The sequence below is a fragment of the Sinocyclocheilus anshuiensis genome, unplaced genomic scaffold, assembly GCF_001515605.1.
Source record: "Sinocyclocheilus anshuiensis isolate Anshui unplaced genomic scaffold, SAMN03320099.WGS_v1.1 scaffold507, whole genome shotgun sequence".
Classification (NCBI taxonomy): domain Eukaryota; kingdom Metazoa; phylum Chordata; class Actinopteri; order Cypriniformes; family Cyprinidae; genus Sinocyclocheilus; species Sinocyclocheilus anshuiensis.
The window spans coordinates 192,134-208,208 of NW_015551034.1; the positions used below are offsets into that span (position 1 = coordinate 192,134).

A 16,075-nucleotide genomic window follows, 5' to 3' on the forward strand; every position below is an offset into this window, starting at 1 on the left:
ACAAAGTAGTTTCACTTTCACAACGAAGCACACAGCGTCTTCACGACATGGCTGCAGCGTCAACAATACTACAGTGAGAATAAAAGTTACGCCTTCTTTCTTTGCGTCAACATTTGGGCGGCGTTACGCAAATCTTCCCACATAGTGAGGTAGATATGTGGGGGCGTGTTAGAACGAGCCGTTTTAGGTAGGTGTGGCTGACTCTTAACTTTTATAAAGAATATCTCTTTGGATTTGAAACTTTAGTCTTTGCAACTTTACAGATCTTCTTTATGCACCAAGAGCTTGTAACACTCCAAAGAGAAAGGAAAAATTGAAATCGCATCATATGACCCCTTTAAAAGTGTCAGGCTTTATAGCACATACTGTACGTATATAACTTTAGTGAATCTATATATAAAACCAGCTCGGTGTGAAAGAGGATAATGACTCTGAGTCAATGTCTATTCTAAAAATGTCCCATACGCCGCATCCCTCCATATATCTCCATGACTGAACAACCAGCTTGCGAACCGTAAAAAAAGCTGCGACACAAAAACAGCCAATTCTCTGGCATGATGTCATTGTGGACGTTGACTGCCATGCATTGTGTGGAACCGTGCCTGAAAGCGAGCGATGATTGCGCTCATCACCTTTACATAAATACATGCTCAGACATTGAAGTCATATCCTCCTGAAGAACTAATGAAAAAGAAGAGCTCAATAGGGTGGCCTACAGGGCCACTCTGACCCCACGTCTGATGTCACATCCTGTCTATTATGCCCTTCTTCCTTCCTCCACAAGTTCAGCTGTGAGAGAGTCTATTTCTGCTGGATCTGACATTCCTGAGCTCATTTACTTGAGTCAAACCAACCAACTCTGCTACACTTGTCAAGATACTTCAATATAAGAATAACTAAGATATCCTAATATAAAAGATATATAGATAGATACAAAATATAAAGGGACTATTTCACCCAAAAATAAAAATTCTGACATAATCTTTTTGGTTTTAAAAAGGTATAAAAGTACCATAATGTGGTCATTTGGTCATTTTAGCTTGTCTTTTTTTTTTTCGACAGCCTCTATTCCCAATATGTAAAACAGCACTCCAAAAGTTTTGCAATGTATCTTTTTTGGTGTTTCACTAGAGCAAGAAATGTTTGAAAGGAAGGTGAGCAAATGATTACATTTGGTAAACTATTCCTTTATTAATATCTGGGTCAAATCTGAAAAATAATTACTAGCAACATAAGTAGTAAAATAAATAAATCTTGAAAATAAATAAATAGAAGTTACTCTGATAAAAGCATGAAGATACTTAAATATGAGATGCATAAATATGAAACATATAACAATATATAAAAGATATAAAATGTATAAGATATGAAATATAAAGGGATTATTTCAACCAAATGAAAAAGAAAAACAAAATAAACATCTGTCATCATCTACATCATTTTCGTGGCATATAACATTCTTCTGTTGAAAAATGAAATAATAATAATAATAATGGTACCATAATGTGGTAATATTTTATTTTTCATTTTTCGAGTTCTACATTGTTTTTTGACATCTACATATTTCACTTATATAACTTTCTTTTGTTGAACAAAAGAAATATAAATAATAAAAGTAGCATAATTTGTTCATTGTAGTCATTTTAGCTTGCCTTTTTTGGGTTTGTGTATGTTTTGTGTTTCACAACAGCATGAAAATCATAAGGTTTGGAGCAACATGAGGGTGAGTAAATGATGACAAGCTTCAGTTTTTATAAACTATTCCTTTATCAAAATCTGCATTAAATCTGAAAAATAATTACAAGTATCAATAAATAAATAAATAATTAAAAATATAAGTATATATACTTATACAAAGTATAAGCAACAAACTATTCCACCAGGACACAGTGATTGCTGTACTTCAAGAAGACAGAACATGCAATGAATCAGTCAGTGCCACTGTTTCTCTCTAACCAAGTCGTTTTTCTTTCTCCGCTTTGACTCTGATTGATAAGTAGTCTCTAATAACAGATGTTTGATTTCCTAAAAAAATGTGGGAAAAAAACCCAAACCACCCTTTGACTGTGCTGTGCAGCTAAAATTAGTCGTAGCGATGACTCACTCTCAGCCTCACTACAGCAACAGCATCACTTCCTCAATTACAGCCGATCGGAGAAGCTCTGAGGCGACTGGCTCCTGAGATGCTCCCATCAGATTACAGGGCCATGTGATTGGCTGCTGCTCTGTGGCCACATGACATTGTGGGCATGTGATTGGGTGATCTGTGGCTCACGGCACAGTAGTCAACGTCTCCCTCAGTGAGGGAGCCACAGGTAGACACTCATCTGTCCCCAGGCCCTGCTATAACAGTCTCTTCCACAAACAGCTCCTGTCAGAGCCAAACACACAGGGAGGTGACGCTATATGCACTAACTGAAGATAAATTCTAACTACATACATGTGAAGTGTGTCTAGTGAAACTCCAGACCGGTTTGGAAAACAGTGCCGCCACAATCATTGATCTTTTGGAATGAAAAGAAATTATTCTGGATCTGAATCTGATTCCACTTAACGATTCTGTTTCCTTAGTGAGTCAACTAACGATTCTTTTAGTCCTTAAGAAGTGGGCTGTAAAGACTAAACATAACTCCTAAACAGTGCTATTATTGTTAACTTATTCTATAGCTATTTTTATTACCTTTTCTCACCAATTGATTCATTAGACTGATCAAACCGAAAATTCAGTAAACAGGGAATCAAGACAGCTTCGCCTGATTCAATACATGGAACTTGTTCATAAGAGTCATTTGTTCAAGAATCAAACTACAAACAAATGTGACCCTTGAGCACAAAACTAGTCTTAAGTAGCACGGGTATATTTGTAGCAATAGCCAAAAATACATTGTATGGGTCACAATGATCGATTTTTCTTTTATGCCAAAAATCAGGATATTAAGTAAAGATCATGTTCCATGAAGATATTTTGTAAATTTCCTACCGTAAATATATCAAAACTTAATTTCTGATTAGTAATATGCATCGCTAGGGTCTTCATTTGGACAACTTTAAATGTGATTTTCTCAATATTTAGATTTTTTGGCACAAAAATAGGAAGAGAAAGATTCCAGATTTTCAAATAGTTGCATCTCAGCCAAATATTGTCCTATCCTAACAAACCATACATCAATGGAAAGCTTATTTATTCATCTTTCAGATGATGTATAAATCTCAATTTCGAAAAATGTACCCTTATGCATTTATTTGAATAAAAATACAATAAAAAACAGTACAGTGAAATATTATTACAATTTAAAATAACTATTTTCTATTTGAATTTATTTTAAAATGTAGGCCTAATTTATTCCTGTGATCACTCCAGTCTTCAGTGTCACATGATCCTTCAGAAACCATTCTAATATTCTGATTTGCTGCTCAAGATACATTCAATGTTGAATACATTTGTGCTGCTTATTTTTGTGGAAACTGATACTTTTGTCAGAATTCTTGAATAAATGGAAGTAAAAAAGAGAATTTATTTAAATTGAAATTTTTTGTAACATTATAAATGTCTTTATTGTCACTTTTAATCAATTCAATGCATCCTCTGTGATTATCAGAAGAAAAAAAAGAAGAAAAAAAAACGTACTTCCCCCAAACTTTTGGACAGCAAGTTTGAAGAAATGCAAAATTCTTCATAACTGTAGTATGTGAATAAATCTATTTATTTCACAGAAATACAGAAGTCCATGTAGCATATTCAAGAGCCCTTCTCTCTCTACCACTCTCTCTCTCTTCCTATTTTTGTCCGAGTCGTCTATGTAGATGTATTTGTTGACTCATCCGTGTCTTGTGTGGCTCCCCTGTGAGGAAAAATCAGCAGCCACTAAGTATGGCAGAGAGAGATCATGGGTAACGGCTGGCGGTTGTCGAGGCCCAGTATCTCCTCATGTGTCAGTACCTCTCTGAAGACTCTGTAACACCATCTCCTACACCATTCATAAATAGATGGTTTTAATATGTTCTGTCGGTTAAGCTCAAAGCAATCAGCTGAATGTGCTAACATATACACACTAATACCACACACACACACACATTTCTATTTGAAAACCTAGTGACCTGCTGTAGGCAGCATTTTAAAGCATAAAAAGCACTCCAGACATAAAGGCTGTTTCAAAAGACAATCAGCATAAATATTGTCTTCTGAGATGCATTTTTTTTCCACAATGTACCTAATGTTACATAAACGGAGATAAATGTGATTAATCATTCAATACTAAACATTATCAATAAAAAACGAAATCTAATCAAAATTTGACTATTTTACCAAACTTTTTTTTTCTTGTTACAGCATTTCATAAAACTGAGTAATTTCTTAAACATTTTACATGATCATTTGTATGATTCAGTTTCAGATCACTCAATTTCAAGTCACTTCTTGCAGAGTCCAAAATATTTGGCAAATGTGAGTAAAAATGTGAGTAAAAATCCCATTTAAAATGGTTTCAAATTCAAACCATCTATATTATATAACACAACTGTTACTATCCTAACATCATATTGTACAATATGAGGTTTATCTAGGAAGTGTATTTTCTCTCCAGAACTTCACTTCAGCAAACTTTTAAAAATAGTACTTATTACAAAAATAATATGCTTTAAAAGAATAAACTTAGGTGTGAACTTAATGTAATGTTTTCAGACACTTTAATTACATGTTAATTACAACTATGCAAATGAAAATGTATTACGTTTAAAATTTATATTGAATGCAATTAAATATAGAGTTTATTTATTTATTTTGTGAGCCAGTTAAGTAGGACGTAAGTGCATCTTTACGAGTTATTTCAGAATTAGGGTTCAAATGTACTGACAAGCATTTAAAGTAAACTAAAATATACAGTACTTTAAAATCATTTCTGTGTAAACTTGTAGGTCATGTGTTTAGATATATTTCTAATTATTTGTAATGATGAAGCTGCAATTTAGTAGCCTACATTTAAAATATATTAACTTTACATTTATAAATAACACACTAAAGTTAAAATGTTAAAGTACTTCACATGTGCTTTAGTATGTTAGTAAACACATCAAAGTAAGTGTACTTCCTTATAGCATGACAAAAGTTTATTAAACAATGTTTGAAATGTACTTTAAAGTGCATTTAAATTGACGTTATCACAAAGTATGCAAAAGTGTACTTAAGTGTGTCAAGAAACACATGAAAGTGAACTCTACATTTAAGTGACTTTTTATTTCATTAATATTATATTATCTGCAAGTACAGTTTTTTAAAAATAGACTTTAAAGTTTTCAAGTACACAAGTGCACATTTAGTACAATTAAACACTTCGTATTTACAAGGGAAGGCCTTTGTCACTAATACATCTAGCAAGGAGAAAACAGCTATATAATCTCATTATCGAGACAAAAATATATCATTAATAAAAAATCCTGCTAAATAACCTGTAATGGTCTTACTTATGACTGACTTTGGAAGGTGTGACAATGAGCAAACTGTCAGACCCTGCAAATGAGGTTCTAATTCACTAAGGATGCTGCTTTCAAAGCCTACAGTATGTAGACTGAACAGCATGTCTGCTCACTATGTTTTGGAACGGAGCCTGTGACTGTAGTAAGAGTCATCTGAAGGGGTCTAAAGTCAGGCTCCAGAGCTGAGTACTGTCCGCATTGTACAACAACACTTCTACTAATCGTGCCACTTAGCAGAAGTGGAAGTTGTTTGGAGAGAGAGAGACCACGTCCAGACATGACGCCACCTCATCTATGTCGAACAGTCTCTTTTCAAGCCTGATTTTAATCTCTTTCTCTCTCTCAAGGCCTACGTCAGCCTACTCTCTCTATCTTTGTGTTTTATCTCTCCATGAGATGCTCTGGGCTCTGATTTCATGGTGGTTTACTCTAGACAAAAAACACAGAGCAGCTGCTAAAATTACAGTATAGGGAGAAGCTAACCAGTCTACAGACTGACTGCTGGGCACTGTGATGGTGCGATGGTCGAAATGTGTCACTGGTGGAGACGGTTCTGAAACATTTATGGCACTGGAGAGCGACTGTGTCACAGAGGGAGGTTTACAGTGTAGACAGCTTCATTGATCACGATGGCAGTGATTTAGCTGCAATGCTTCAGTTTTGTCTGGTGTAGATGCTATGTAAAGTTTGTTTACACTAAGAATGATAACTTTATTAGTGTCCACACCAACAAATGATAAGCACATGCTGCAATTTTGTCCTGAAAGACGCGATCTGAGAGAATCGCCGATGCGTCGCCGACGCCCGTGAAATATTTGACATGCTAAATATCTGGAGCTGTCGGCGATTCACAATCACGCTGTGTGAAATGAGTTCTGACTGAAATTTCCCAGCAGAAGTAGGCTATGTTGTTAACAACGAAGTCATCTTTGTTATTGTTTGTTCGGGGAGGACTTATAGACCACAATATCAGCATGATCTTGCGTTATTTCCTTATCACTTCTCGCGTGCGTTTGGTTGTGAAACGTAGTTTGCGGACCAGACAGAGTTGTCGGCAATTCTTCCTATTGTGCAGTCATGCAGTCGTGCAATGTGAAGTGAACACAGCAGCAACTGAATGCTACCCCAGATAGTCGTGGAGTGTGAAAACAATGATGATCCGATGATTTTGAAAATCATGCAGTGTGAACTCGGCATAAGTTGACTAAATGTCTGAGCATTTTAGTCTAGTTTTAGTAAATGAAAACATGCTATAATTGTAAAACTGATAAAATTTTTATATATAGTTATAATAGCAAAGATTGTTGTCATTTGAGAAATTAGTTTTTACATTTGAGGTATTGCACTTTCACCAATTAGCACAAATCATGTGGACTTATACATATGGTTTATTTTACCTTATCTAGTGTACTGTTTATTATAGGCTATTTAATATATAAATTAATATCAAAGACTTGTGCACTCCCTCTGTCTACTTTATGAAAACGAACAAAAATATTATAACAGTAAAATTCCTAATAGTAATTCCAATCATTTTTCTCTATTAAAGTGCCCCTATTATGCCATTTTTAAGGTTACTAATATTGTTTTATGAGTCTCCTAAAACAGGTTTACATGCATGCAAGGTAAAAGTGGGGAGGATTTTTTTTGTGTTTTTTTATTTTTATTTTATATTATTATTATTATTATTAAGCGATTAGCCATGTGCAAACAACGTGGCAATATCAGTACATTTTTGCATTCGAAATTAGAATATACAGAACAGGTGCATGAAGAAATATATATATATATATATATATATATATATATATATATACACAATTCTAAACCCCTCCTTTCCGTGAGCCCTCACTGCTGTGATTGGTCAGATGGCGCAGTCCTTTGTGATTGGTCCAGAGCCGTAGAGAGATCTGGCTCTGTATTGGTCTACCGCGTACAGCGCGTTTTGGAAACGAAAGGCCCATTGCCATGACGGAATGACAGCCCTGGAGACTTGTCAATACATAGAAAAGATGGTATCGATTGTACCTTACCAATTCGAGCCAAAGTCTGATGATGAAACGGTTGAACTGGCTGATCGACAAGAGACTAATTCGCAAGCACGACTGGAGCAGGACGTTTCTCAGTGGTAAGTGTCAAGTGTTAACAAGTTTGTGGTAATTATAAGATGTGATAAAACAAAGTTACTCTCACAGAGTAGGATACGGCGTCTTCTCGACATGATGTTAACCACACGGAAATTTTACTGTTTGTGGGCGGGCAAGTTGGCGACGTAGAACGTGGGCAGACATTATGCAAATGTGTTACTTCGTGACGTAGAGCCGTAACAGAATAAGATTCGAATTCCTGAAGACTCGTTTAGGCGATTGCGAGCACTGTCGACTTCACAACAGATAGTTTATGTTCACATACAGCTACATGCCACACTGCATGCAAGGTAATATTCGAAAAGGCATAATAGGGGCACTTTAAAACAACAGCGGTTGAGTAAGTGCATTTATAGTCACAGTTATCGTTTATTGACCTTACTGTCGTCTCGACATCGTCTCGTTTTAATTGTGGGAAAAAAGCTTGTCGACGAAAAATGTTCTTCATAGTTTTTTAAAGAAATTAACACTAGTGTTCATGCTGCCATTTCTAAAATTTTCAAGTTTAGTCAACTCAATTACCCAAGTTGTCACTTAGCACAACTTCACATTTAAAGTTGACTAAACTTAAAATTTTAAGGTGAACACTTAGACTCTAAGTTGAAACAACTTTTTTTTTTACAAAGTAGATTTAAATAGAAGGAAATATATCCATTGTTATGACATCACAAGTCGTCATTTCCGTGTCCATGCGCTCCATCAGACGCCAAAAGCAATCAAGAAACGGTGCTAATATCTAATAATAATATCTGCTAATATATTTCCTATTACTTGTTTCGCTTCTGTTTCAGTTTTTATAACCATTTCTTACTATGTGTAAGTAAGTTGTTGTTTTTTAGCATGTGTGTTTGGGAGTGTTATTTTTTAGGATTACTGATAAACTACTGTCATTTGATTTGTATTATTTGTATTTGTTATTTATTTTAATTTTAGTTACATTATGTCTGAATTTATTATGTCTGTATAGGTCTTTTATTAAGGTTTTAGTTTTACTTAATTTGAGTTATTTTAATACTTCAACAAACTAAATGGAAATGAAATAATACATATATTGAATTTATAAATGTGTATGTACATATACAGTATATATGTATGTGTGTGTTGTTGTACATACACATATATGTAGTTGGTTTTTTGATGTTTGGCTTAGTGTTATGTTAGAATCATTATTATACTCTTATACCTTTTGTTCTTTAATATTTTGAATTGTTTTTAGCTTTATTTTTTTGTTTTTCATTTAAATGTTAAGTTTTGAAAATTTGTTGTATGCATTTGTCACTTTTATTTAATCTCTTTATTTTTAAAATGTGTATAGGTAGTATTTATAACGTTTTAGATTTTAGTTTTGGATCTGTTTTTAGTTGTTTTAATACTACAATTGATTGCTTCTGTTGTCCTCATTTGTAAGTCGCTTTGGATAAAAGCGTCTAATAAATGACTAAATAAATAAATATATAATATCCAGTCATGGTGTGCTGCAATACTGCTGAAAAATTATGATCCTTATACTGAAATCACAGATAGCCAGACAGTGATTCATCTTTTATGAATCATTAATATTGTATGTACTGCACGTTAGCTTGCTTATTGTGCCCAAGAGCATGAGCATGAAGTCCACATGCCATATTAACAAGAAACTATGCTTCCAACCACAGGTCAAGAACTGTAGTTCCATTCATACAACTTTGCAATGCTGTTTACGAATGTTTGTTGGAACTGGTTTTGGGAAACGCGGGGTTGGCTAACGATGCATTTGATAAATGCATAGTTGCTGAACTAGCAGTTCAGCACAGCTAGTGGCACAGAAATTACACACTTCACCTTTAAGCTCAGAAAAGAGAAAGCATTTTAAAGTCAAAAAATTACACCCTTCACCTCTAACATAAAAGTGATGATGGTCAAATGTCAAGGGTTTGTTATGAGTGAGTGGAATGTTGTCATATCATTAGCATCATGGACACGGCCTTCTGTCTACACCATTCTTCATCTCTCTCTCTTCCCTCCCCTTCAGCCCCTGTTCCAGTTTCCTAGAGTTTTTTTATTATTTCATGGACCTGTTCTCCATGCACTCCCTGTCAGCCTTTACCCCGGTGCTCTGTGATTCTGGGTTACAGAGGGGCCAGGCGTGCATGTGGGCGTGTGAGCGGAAACCAGCTACTGACATTTCCAAAGCGTGTTTCTCAGAGAAGAAAAAAGCGGTGGTCAGGCGTTTTTTGCAAAGTCACGGCGTGTGGGCGAGAGGTCGAGAGGGTCTGTGCCTATAATGTGTGATATAATCGAGACCAAGAAAGACAGAGAGGTAGATGTGTGGTTGGCGGTCAAGCCATGCTACAGCGTTGACAGTATTTATGTGTGTGCATGTCTTAATATCTCAGTCTATATATGGCTAGCAGATAAAGCAGATAATCACATGGGCACAAGTTCTCAGAGTCGATTTCTCTCAGGTCAGCATCTGGACGCCATTAGACTCCATTAGAGATTAACAAACACAGAGAGGCATGGGCGAAATAGTTAATAAATCTCTTAATATTATTAATGATTTTCTTTCTTTCTTTCTTATTTTTTAAAGCTATTTGACTATATTAAATATATAAACCTTACCATTAAAAAGTTTGGAGTCAATGATTTTTTTTCTTAAAAAATACTTTTATTCAGCAATATTTAACTGATTAAAAGTCACAGAAAAAACATTTATAATTTATAGATTTATATTTTACATAAATGCTGTTCTTTTGGACAAGGATCAAAGGATCCTGAAAAAAAGGTATCATGGTTTCCACAAAAATATTTGAACTGTTTTCAACATTGATAATAATCAGAAATGTTTCTTGAGCAGCAAATCAGCATATTAGAATGATTTCTGAAGGATCATGTGACACTGAAGACTGGAGTAATGATGTTGAACATTCAGCTTTGACATCACAGAATAAATTACATTTTAAAATATATTATTTTAATAATATTTTTCACTGTATTTTTGATCAAATAATTGTCTGAGAATGAGAGACTTCTTTCAAAACATTTAAAAATCTTACTGAACCCAAACTTTTGAACGCTAGTGTTTGTTTTGATATTTATGTATTGATATTTCTTATGTATTTTTATGTATATATTTAGCCATACATGCTAATAAATCACCACATATGTTTACAAACATATATACAGTTTAATCTCATTTGCAAACATGAATAGAACTTACCAACTTAAACAGCATTTTGTTAGTTTAAATCAGAATTGGATTTTGATGTTGGAACATCTCTGAACGCTCAAATGCACAGCCAAATAAAAATCACTCTAAAATTATTGCAACATGATGTTGCTTAATTTTATATCAACTGCAAAATAATTGCAAGTACACTGTGAATATTTATTTACTGTATATTCACAGTGCCCTAGTTCAGAGAAATGGCACTGAAAAGGGCAGCATAAAAGCACACCGTGATGTAGCGTGAGATAAAACATAAGATGAAGTGATACACTTGCCTTATCTCCACTGGAGTAGAAGAAGTAACGCAGACGCACAATGTTGCAGTGGTCCAGTTTTCTCATGATCTGAAGTTCACGGTTCTGCAAGAAAACACAAACAAGAAAACAGTTTGATTTAAGCTAATATTTTCAGCTGCGCATAGAGTGTAGTACTCAGCAACAGCAGTACTCTGAGCTCAGTTTACCACTTTTACCATATTTAAATCCCCCACACTCAATCCAGAAAAAGTGAAAAAACTGCAAAGATGCCATATGGGATCATTGATTTCCCTTTGAAGCCTTGTGATCCAGCAAAAACAATTTTCTACATTTGGTAATGAGCTGGTTTATTCATTCATTTTTTCCAACACTAAACCGCTGAAATAGAACTGTGATAATGGCTGATACACGTTAAGTGCAATTCAAATAAAACACATACACAGCAACAAATAAAGTCCTCGAGAGTTCCTCGCTTAGAGGACTTGAGTCAGTTTCTGACCCACATCTGACCAGAATAATAGACCAAAATAGAGCGACTGGAATGGCCCGTAACCATAACAACAAGAGTCATCTGGCAGCTTCCATGAGAGAAACTGGCTAATCAACGATTTTATTTAAAGCACCACCCACATGGTGTGCGTCTGAGAGAGATGCTTCCTCTATTTACATGAGAGCAGCAGAAGGTGACTGCAGGGCATTAAATACATGAAGACATCATATCTGACACAACTTCAAGGCTTTTGAGGATTTGTTTATTCAAGGCCATGGTCACTTTTGAAAATAGCAGGGAAAATACATTAAATGTCTGTTTGGTTTGTTTGGTTGCATGGTGTGAAGCAGTTTGATAAAACTAAGTCCACTCTGGGTTAAAGAGGTCGCTTTGGTATGGTTCGCAATTAGTATGAAATTATAAAATAGTGCATTTATTATAGTTGTTTCTCTCTGAATACATTGCCTTTGCACAGCAGCCTGAATTTTTCACATCTCTTGCAATGCATTTATCAGACAAATTCATGCACAATGTAAGAACATTATTGTGTGAAACAAATGCTTTAGTCTTACAGTATAAATGCAGCCTATTTGACCTGCTCCTGTGTATTACTGACAAGAAAAAGAGCGCTTCATATAATTATTTTAGTTCTTAAATATTGTTTCCTTGAATAATCCCTTGAGAAAACTGAAGCAATGTGTATATGATTGGGAAATATGTGAAAGCATGTTCTAATTAAATTGTAAATTTATATTAATATTATATTTATTACAAAAAAAAAAGTTCTAAAGTTTAAAGTTGTGCGTTTAGGATTGGTTTTTGCTGTAGTATAATAATTGTGAAATGACTGGGGTACTGACGTTTTGGTATCCTGACAATGAAGTTGTGAAAAGCAACCTGCGGGGACAGAGGGAGGGGTGTGGAATCAAACTTGGGTTTGTGTGTGTGTGTGTGTGACTCTGTTAGCCTGTAACTCCATCAAAATCACATGGTGGGTGGTAATTTGTGAACACACTAGTCTCTGCCAACTCTGCATACAGTCACTCTCATCAGGCCGCATTACACAGATACATCGCTTTGCTTCAGAAAGCCTGTATTAACCCCCAGAGCCGTCTGGAGCACTTTTTATAATGGATGGATGCACTTTTTTGGGCTTGAAAAGCTCAACCCCCATTCACCGCCATTATAAAGCTTGGAAGAGCCGGGACATTTTTAAAAATATAACTCTGATTGTATTTATCTGAAAGAAGAAAGTCATATACACCTAGGATGGCTTGAGGTTGAGTAAATCATAGAGTAATTAACATTTTTGGGTGAACTATCACTTTAACAGTTATTCTTTCATGAGATCATTTAGTGAAAAACTGTGAAAATCTGGTCTCAAACATTTATCAGATTGAATGTACTTGCTTACAATGGCTGTTAGCTTAAAGCAATGGTTTCTCTCATTAAAATGAAACCATTTTAAATTATTTTACAGAATATACATGAATACTGAACTAAATATGTTCAAAAGGCTGAAAAATATCATGCTTAGAATAAGCAAAAATTGAATATTTTAGCTACTGTTTATTGCGCAGCCCACTAATGCAGTTATAGTTGGTTATAATTGGTATATATTTATAGTTATAATTTTTAAGGAGAACGCAAACAGTACCTTTGCTTCATGCACACGGCCAAGTACACAATCATTTCATGGAAAATGATTGATTCCTCTGAAAAGCCCCCATTACATCACTTCAGCTGCACTATTACATCACACAAGCATTTACAAGCATTTACGTAACCTAAAAGCAGCAGTGTTGATTACTGGCTTCTGCTGACAAAATCAGTATATGGATGTATACATATAACACTTATCTAGGTTTCTCTTTATTTTTTATACATACTAACTAATAATACACGTATCCACTGACGTCAAAGTAAGAAGCTTGAGGGACAATGAATATTGGGACTGTTCTTGCATGCTAATTTCATGTATATATGTGTGTGTTTGTTGCAGGGTAAAGGTCATACAGATAAACACTCCTACAGATACTGACACACTTCACACATACAGATCCTCTCTCGGATGAGCAAGAGAGGGGGCAAACTCCACTGAAAAGAAAGGTGGAAAAGACTGACAGAAATAACCAGGGTTGCCAACTCTCACACATTTGGCATGAGACATACGCTTTTAGGCTCTGTCTCACGCTCTCACTCTGCCCATGTAAATCTCACGCCAAATTGGCAACCCTGCTTGTGATATGAAACAAAGTCTCAGCTTTTAAATTGTGTATGTTGTAATACTAAATTCTAACAATAAATACCGTTTTGGCGCACTTAATGTGGCGTAAATCGTAAAATGTAGCGCTTCAGTTAAAGCCAGAGCTATAGAAAAACAGAGTTGCGACAAGCTTTGTGACATAAGTGGTTCAACCGTAATTTCATGAAGCTACGAGAATACTTATTGTGTGCAAAGAAAACAATAACAACTTTATTCAACAATTTCTTCTCTTCCATGTTAGTCTTCAACGTGCGTTCATGAAAGTACCACAACGCATGCATGTGCATTCCTCTGCTTTTAAACAAGGCGAAGATAAAACGATTTTCAGGGGAGCACAAAACTGTTGCTGTTTTTTTATCACTATGTCTCATTGGCTCTGTAGATTTTAAATTTTTATCAATACTTCTTGTTACTGAATGAATTATATATTTAGAATTGACATTTCACTATTCATCTGCTATCTTTTTCACTGGACTACACTTTGGTATAGGGACCAATTCTCACTATTAACTAGTTGCTTATTATCATGCCTATTATTATTAACGCATTGGCTGTTTATTAGTGCTTATAAAGCACATATTCTGCATGACCATATTCTACATTCCTAATTCTACCCCATACCTAAATTTAACAACTACCTTACTAACTATTACAAATTAGGAGTTTATTGAGGCAAAGTCATAGTTAATGGTTTGTTAATAGCGAGAATTGGACCTTAAAATAAAGTGTGACCCACTGGCCTTTTACTTCAAAATACATTGAATTTGCCCAGAAGGTATAATCATGCCTTTTGGAACAACCTTCCTGTTGGAAATGTGCCAGTGATGACTTAAAATGCTGGCTATACAGGCAGCAGCACTATCACCCTAGAAGACCCGACAAAGTGTCAATGGAAAGGGCGCACAGCTTCACAGACAAAACACACACACAAACACACACACACACCAGAACAGTGTGTCAATGGGTGAGTCCGAAATCGCATACTGCTTAGTAGGTACTACATTTGAATTTGAACGTACTACTCGACCGTTAAAAAGCCGCCTTCCGCCATTTTGGAATATGGCGCCTCCTCTCCCGTGGCCTCATGGGATAGTAAAGTGTCCATCGTATGCATGGTACGGAATTCGGGCAGAAGTAGTAGGTCATCCGGGTACTTTTCGCCTACTGTTTTTCGAATACTATGAATTCGGACATACTACTCGCCTCGCATACTGTTTTTCGCCTACTATATAGTATGGAAGTATGCGATTTCGGATGCAGCTAATATCTCTGTCAGGTCACTGTACACACGCTGTCCTTCATATGTGACCCGTTCTGTCTCACACACGCCACATGGATGCACTACAGCTCTCTGATGGACATGTCTCTTCCACGCTGGTCACTGTCCCAACGAGACAAAGTCATCTTTTTCACACTAGCGGAAATCACTCGTTGACATGAGTGACCTAAATTTCATTTACACCACCATCTGATCTTACAGTCACTCTCAGCACAACAGCATTTATGTGTCGCTGCACATCCTTCTGTCAATCATACTTTTTTGCTGCAATATACGAAAGAGATGATGCCTGTCATCTGTCAGTACAAAATCCCCTTCCTTCTTACTTAAGTGCAATTCTACTCCAGATGCAACAGCAAAGTCTACACTCATTGGATCCAGGACTACTGTCGCTAATATGGGGGCAAGTGGGAACAATTGTAGGGGCCTTCAGGTCTAGAAGGGCCCAAAACAATTTCAGTAGCAGGCAGGTAACTAGGTTTACTGCTCCTTAAAATTTTGTTTCTCACGTCATCACCAGGAAATGAATTGGTAAAATACCTATGTTACAATTACCTTTACTTAAAAAAGTTTTTTACTTTAATGGACAAAGATACTTTTATTACACTAAATTACACTACAGATGCTAAAAAATGGAAAAAAATTGATTAATAAGAACATGTATTCAAGCAGCTCAAACAGTAAACCATGATGCTAACAATACCAGGTTTGATATTAACTGTAAATGTACTGTAATTAAAAACTGTAAATGAACTGTACTGTAAAATAAAATCAAAATTATTATTTCTCTTAAATATTCCACAAATATTTTATAGTGAAATATTGCAAGAGTAATATTTCTTTTGTTTAAAATTGTTATTCATTAATATTAATAATAACATTTATTATTATTATAATTATCATTATTATTATTATTTCATAGCCATATGTTACTTTTTTTTTTTTTTTGTTGCACC

At 35.2% G+C, this 16,075-nt stretch overlaps 1 protein-coding gene across 2 annotated transcripts in view; it reads right to left on the bottom strand.

Annotated features, from left to right (window-relative positions):
- gsk3ba (glycogen synthase kinase 3 beta, genome duplicate a) overlaps positions 1 to 16,075 on the bottom strand; it is a 64,966-nt gene that overhangs the window by 14,625 nt on the left and 34,266 nt on the right. For both annotated transcript variants that reach the window (XM_016450794.1, XM_016450793.1), the window contains exon 3: positions 11,103 to 11,186. In XM_016450794.1, coding sequence (XP_016306280.1) covers positions 11,103 to 11,186 — 84 coding nt within the window. The remainder of the gene's footprint in view (positions 1 to 11,102; positions 11,187 to 16,075) is intronic.